Genomic DNA, 6,948 nt, shown 5'->3' with positions numbered 1-6,948 from the left:
GGACTCTTGGAGCCACTTTACTGGTGTTTAAGTCTGGCAGATTATGAGGAAGCTGTGTGAGAGATACTGTACAGGTACTGCATGTAGGTGCGTGGGTGGTTATTTATAACACACAATTCTCAGATTATCATTTAGTTTGGCGCATCTCTTCAAAGTTAATCAGTGGCAAGACTAGCACATAACTTTCTCCACATAGCTGTCGGAGAGCAGACATTTGAGCTTTGGAGTAAAGTTCCACACCGTGGTAGAAATTAAAGGCATGTGCATGTGAAAAGTTTGGGAAGAATGAAAAAGAATGCAGGCCTCATCCATGCCAAAGATACAGAGGAAAGAAAGAAGTAAGGTAGTGTTGGAGTATGGAACAACCTGGTGCGGTGAAATGCATCAAGTGAGAAAAACAAGCCCTCAACTGATGCATGTGCAGGATTGTTTTCACCAGAACAAGGACACTCCATAACAATTCAGTCTACTATAAGCCTGAAGCATGTTATTGGTCTCGCAACTTTCTGGCAGCAATAACTATTTTTTTTAAATCTCTGTTAAAACAAAAATCGAATGAGTCATAACTGTGCCGAAGGCATTTAGTTGGATAATCCTTGATAACACTTTATGCTTGTAATTTAATCATTTGATTGTTATTAATCCATGCTTGGCTTTTACATGTTGACTACAATACTACTGCTGTAAATTGCTTAAAATGTTTTTTGGAACTGCTCTAAACACCCTTTCAAGTTTGGTCATACATTTTGTTGACCGGTGAGCAAGTCAGTTGAGCAGATTATTATTATTATTTATGCATTACGACGTAAGCAGCATTTTATTGTTGTAGCTGGTTACTGTGTAGCCAACTTAAACTACTTTATATGTTGTTAGGTATTATTTAAATATATATTGCAGAGGAATATCTTATGAACACTTTTATTTTAGTAACGCACCGTCAATTATCTTACTTTTTAACGCAAAGTCAAGTTACTGCTCTCTGACGAGATTTGTATCTGCTTTCGGTTGCAGAAGGACTTCAAAATAAAGGACCCGAAACGTAAAAAGGCACTTGGTAAATCAAATCTGTCAGGAAGTGATTATCTTAGGTAACCTGCAAAGAAAAAGGTTTGTAGTAAATGTTCACCTTACTAACAGAACCTGTTTTAGAACATATAGCAAATAATGAAAGCACACACACAGATTAACTAAAAAAATAATTTTATTTAAGAAAGATTGAAATTAGTTTACCAACATATAAACCAAAATGAGAATTCTGATGCTGGCAGGAAAACATACTGCCAAGTCATCGGAGGTAATGTTAAACTAAAGGAACACTAAAAGACAGACACAGAGCACAGCAACACAACACACACAAGTCCTGGCAGAGGCCATGTGGCTGTCACATACTGCTGTGAGATGTTAAACACTGCCTTTTTTTGTACTGTTTAAATGGAGAGAATAAAAATTGTATCTCATTTGTTTAAATTTAGCTGCTAATTCAGTACTCCTTTGAGTTCTCTGAAGAAGACCTTTGTTTGGTTTTTGAAAGGGACTAATGCTGGCTTATGTTGTTCTTGTTTTTAATATATTTTTACCTTTTTTTTGTCATTTGATCATCTAACCCCTCCCTACAAGTCTCCAATATTAATTTCACTGCACTGTGACCACTAAGCAGGCTACCGGGGTTATACTCTTGAAAAGGCGTTTTTTCGTTATAATCATACTTTCACTCACTTCTTTACCTCTTGCTCTCTTCCCCTTTAGCCTGTCCAAGTGCAGGGTGTGACACGTCTTATCTTCTTACAATCCCCCCCTACCTGTTTTACAGGCCAGTCCTGTTATTCAGCACTATAGGCGTGCAGCGTGAGGTAGAAAGGGAGGCTGGACAGCAACATGAGAGTCCAGGTTGAAATGACTGAAGAGGATCCTCCCCTTTGCGCCACACAGACATATAAAAGCAGACAGTGTCTACAGTCAGACACTAAGAGGGACTTGACTCTCCTTTTGAAGACTGCTCCTCTTCTGTTTTCCTCTTCCCAGAGAGTTGACAACCACTGCAAACACAATGAAGAAGGCATACTCAGTCTCTGGCTATGGCAGCAGCAGCAGGAGGTCCATTGCACCAACTAACACCTACCAAAGATCCAGTTTTGGTAGTGGTGGTTATGGTGGTGGTTATGGCTTTTCTTCGGGCCAAACAGGCGGCTTCATTCCTCCAACGATCACCCCTGTCCAAGTCAACCGGAGCTTGCTGGCTCCAATAAACGTGACTATTGACCCATCCATCCAGATTGTCCGCACCCAGGAGAAGGAGCAGATCAAGACCCTCAACAACCGCTTCGCCTCCTTCATCGACAAGGTTGGTTCCTGTGACTTCTGTGTGACTGTCTTATGTACAATTTAGTGTAGGCCTCTTTATCTTAGTGCTGACGTCCTGTATGCCCTCCCTGGGCTCCACTTACTGCTAGCAGCTGTCAAAATGGAACTGTATTTTATACCACTGTTTACTTAAAGACAATCTGCTCACTAGTAGCAAATCTGATAAAGCAAGACAGCTGTGAATCTCATCTGTGTAATGTTGAATCCCTCAGTGAGTTACAGCCTCTGGAATTAGGAAGTTTACAAAAATCTGTCACAGATTGTGACCCCACTGGCAACTCCATCCAAAATCGACCTAATGTAACAGCTGGCCTGTAGCCCTTGTCTGAGCCAGTGGCAGCCTTTCTCCCCACTATCTAAACATGGGTGGGGATTATATTGCAGTGACTTAACTGGGAGACTGGCAGAAGAAAATCGGGATCTATTTACGCTATGCCCACAGAGTCCAAAGTCTTTCATTTGCACAGTGCGCCTATCACCTGGTTGTTATCGGCAACGAGAATGCTTAGTGCACAACAGTAAATCATAATTTAATTGTATTTTACGCAACGAGCACACGACTGTGTTAATGTTTGTGTGCAAGCTATATAAGGAGAGGTCCTTAATGAAGAGTCAGACTCTCTGAACACTATAAGTTGGCACTCTGACAAAAACCCGCGTAACAAAACACTCATTCGATAACACTGCTCTGCTTTGTCTTCTTTATCTGCCACGCCTAGTTTTTTTTTCTTTTGGCAAGAGTGACTGTGTGGCCTCCATTGCCCAACAGAACATGGATGATTCATGTGCAAAGAGTTACGATAGGTGAAACACACATAGGAAGCATCTTGATTGACCATACTATATATATTTAGTTTGAAGAAAGAAAGTTTTTCCCTTTTACACCTTTTAGTATTAAAATAGCTTGAACAAGCAGGCAAAGATATGCCATCATGAGTTACAGTTGCTGTGAAATGGGTGTGGAAATTCAGATATGTAGCTATCAACGCAGTCATGTAGATAAAGGTGAGACCACAATTGCACACCCTTTGTGACCCAACTGCTCTGATCCTACAGTTTAAAAAAAGAAATATCTATATAAAGCTCAAAAACAATTCAACATTTTGAAACAACATCTGACAATCTTCCTTGGTTTTATGTCTCCACAGGTTCGTTTCCTGGAGCAGCAGAACAAGATGCTGGAGACCAAATGGAGCCTCCTGAAGGACCAGACCACCACCCGCTCCAACATCGATAGCATGTTCGAGGCTTACATTTGCAACCTGCGCAGACAGCTCGACGGGCTGGGCAACGACAAGGCCAAGCTGGAAGGAGAGCTGAGGAATATGCAGGGCATGGTTGAGGACTTCAAGATGAAGTGAGTGCTTGCATGACATGGTCACTAGTTATAATATAAACCTTGATATCGTGAGCAGATGTTCAGGAGGAAGCAGATGTACAAAAACGTTTGCTTTTGTCCCAACAGGTATGAAGATGAAATCAACAAACGTGCAGCTGCAGAGAACGAGTTTGTGCTCCTTAAGAAGGTGCGAAAACATCAAGATGGCCATTAAATACTTTTCTGTAATCCTGGGGTTTAAGAAAATCTGGCCACCTGTTACACTTCATGTTTCTATTTGATTTTCTTTCCAGGATGTTGATTGTGCCTACATGAACAAGGTGGAGCTGGAGGCCAAAGCTGATGCTCTTCAGGATGAGATCAACTTCCTCAGGGCCGTCTATGAGGCTGTATGTATCTATAATGTCTAATACTTCATACAACTATAATCACCATGTCAGTTGAAGCTGATTATCATCCACTCCTCGTGTAAATCAGCTATAAAGGACAAAGAGTTAACTGATGTGCAACAACTATTGGTTCTGTAGGAGCTCCGTGAACTGCAGGGCCAGATCAAGGACACCTCCGTCATCGTGGAAATGGACAACAGCCGTCACCTGGACATGGACTCCATTGTGGCTGAAGTGCGTGCTCAGTATGAAGACATTGCCAACCGCAGCAAGACTGAAGCAGAGACCTGGTACAAACAGAAGGTGTGTGAAATGAAAAATGCAGTTGTTTTAACACTTTCAACACTTGTTCCGACTGTGTGGATCATGCTCTCAATGCAACTTTTCATAATAGTATCAGGAGATGGAGACCTCTGCTGGACAGTATGGTGACGACCTGCGCACAACCAAGGCTGAGATGTCTGAGCTGAGCCGCATGATTTCCCGTCTTCAGAATGAGATTGAGTCTATCAAGGGACAGGTACATTTCAAGACCGTCACATGAATGATGCCCCAATATTTATACACTTCAATATTTAAGTGGATTTGCAGTTATTAATCCATCAACATCATTTTTCACAGAGGGCCAACCTTGAGGCTCAGATCGCAGAGGCTGAGGAGCGTGGTGAGCTGGCAGTGAAGGATGCCAAGCTCCGCATCAGGGACCTGGAGGAAGCTCTGCAGAGAGCCAAGCAGGACATGGCCCGCCAGGTACGCGAGTACCAGGAGCTGATGAACATCAAGCTGGCCCTGGACATTGAAATTGCCACCTACAGGAAACTGCTGGAAGGAGAGGAGACCAGGTGGGATGAACGTGAATGTGTAATGTATTTCAATGGCTGCAGCATTAGATTCAACTCTGAATTAAGCGCTAACTTGTCACTATTCCACCATTAGACTGACCAGCGGAGGTTCAAGCGCCATCATCCATGTGCAGACCTCTGGAGGTGGTGAGTTTCAGATTTCGTACATCATCATAATCATAAGTGATACCTGAGTCAACATACCTCACTGACAGATGGATGGATGAATAATAGCACTTGCATATTTTTTTTGCTTCAGGATTGTCCAGCTCCAAAAGTGGATTCGGCTACGGTGGTGGCAGCTACAGTGGCAGCAGCAGCTACGGTGGCAGCAGCAGCTACGGTGGCAGTTATGGTGGTACTGTTACCAAGTCCACAGTCTTATCAAGCAGTTCCAAGAGAGGCTATTAAAAAGGAGAGCCATCCCTCTTCCCCTTCAGAAACCCTTGAGTTTGATTTAAATCTGCACAGGCTCATGGTGCTCTGCAATACTGTTAAGCATGACCAACAATACAGCTTAATAAATTGTGTTACACTGCTACCAGTTGTGTTTCAAAGATCCTTTGTGGCTTTTTTACTCCTTCCTGTTTAACATCATTCAACAAGAGTTTCTGAAGGTAAACATGGCGTTAGACAAACATGGACCATGTCAGTTCTTTCTTCACTGACATGTAACAAATAAGAAAAAAACACAAAGGTTTTGATGAAGTGTTAAAACTAAGCAACAGATATTTGAAAATACGTACTCAATCTCAGATGTTTTTTTTTGCTGTAGTGCTCTGATGAACTCCTCTGAAATAAAATCCTGTAGTGACATGTACAGGATGACTTACCAAATTTCAGTTGAAGTCGTCATTCCTACATTTGAGTGCTGATATAGGTAAGGGGAGCAAGTCACTGACCAGATCCGATCACCAGAGAAATACCAAAGAAACATTTGTGTGACTTTATATGTTAACAGTTTCACGTTGAACTGATTGGCTACTGGCTTGTTCTTCTTACTGTTTTGTCAAATGCTTCCATGTTGAGTTTTGCATTTCCCTTCCTTCAAGATAAAACTATGTAGAAACCAGATTTATTTAGTAAAAAATTTATTTTGAAAAATTGCTTGGCAATAAACGGTTCTGATTCTGATTCTGATTCTGATGACTGATGAATGGTGCAGCAAATGACATCAAATGAATGAAAATGAAATGAATCTGAGAATTTAAATGATTGCCTCTAAGTCTCATTGTTGTTGTGATAAATGAAAGGGAAAGCTTAGGAGATTTCACGTGAGGGCGGTCCCAGTTTTCTACTACTCAACTGTTTTCTACCGGATATGCATGTACAGTATGTCAACTCTCCAGTTGACATGATACAGGTTTTGTATCCACAAAGCCTTACTCACTACTAGATTACTCAGAGATCAAACAAAAAATGGAAAAAGAAACTTTGACAGTATATTTATTGTTGTTCATTAAGAGCTTTTGCAGTTCAAACATTAGCAAATGTTGACAGCTCTTTAAACTCCCAGAACAGCCATTGAGAGATGTCATTCTCTATCCTAAATGTACTGTATGCACTACAGCTGATGAGCACAGGACACCTATAGAAGAGGAGCACAAGAGAAGTAAGCATGATAGCAGGGAAATGCTGATTGAGGCTTTTGCAACACAACAACCGCTTTCTCAGTTGGCTGAAACTGTCTACCATATGGTGATATAAAAGAGTCAAAATTGGGGTGGAAATCTTCAGAAGCGGGTCCCTGTTGGCCAGGTGAGGTATGACTGGATCTCTTATCACATGGCTGCCATGCAAAGTGACTAGGAAGAGGGAGGGACATGGGCTGAGGACGTACAATCTTCACCATGACTACAACAAACAGAGCAACTTCCTGGCTCAGTCAGAAACTCATTTGACTATCAAACAAATGTCAACGTAGTTCAGGTTAAAGATAATTCGTAGCCCTACCTGCTTCACATTCAGATACAAGCCAAGTGTGTACTGTTGCTGCAGGCAGACAGGATACTGGCCA

At 41.7% G+C, this 6,948-nt stretch overlaps 1 protein-coding gene across 1 annotated transcript; it reads left to right on the top strand.

Annotated features, from left to right (window-relative positions):
• The first annotated feature begins 1,981 nt into the window (after window positions 1-1,981).
• On the top strand, window positions 1,982-6,065 carry LOC306775900 (keratin, type II cytoskeletal 8-like). Its single transcript, XM_079266466.1, has 9 exons — window positions 1,982-2,341; window positions 3,510-3,718; window positions 3,827-3,887; window positions 3,994-4,089; window positions 4,228-4,392; window positions 4,484-4,609; window positions 4,711-4,931; window positions 5,026-5,078; window positions 5,191-6,065. The coding sequence occupies exons 1-9, from the start codon at window positions 2,048-2,050 to the stop codon at window positions 5,340-5,342; spliced, it is 1,377 nt and encodes a 458-aa protein (XP_079122592.1). The 5' UTR covers window positions 1,982-2,047; the 3' UTR covers window positions 5,343-6,065.
• The last annotated feature ends 883 nt before the right edge of the window (window positions 6,066-6,948 follow it).

This window comes from Melanostigma gelatinosum (assembly GCF_949748355.1).
Source record: "Melanostigma gelatinosum genome assembly, chromosome: 3".
Taxonomy (NCBI): domain Eukaryota; kingdom Metazoa; phylum Chordata; class Actinopteri; order Perciformes; family Zoarcidae; genus Melanostigma; species Melanostigma gelatinosum.
This window is presented reverse-complemented; position numbering and strand designations above follow the sequence as displayed.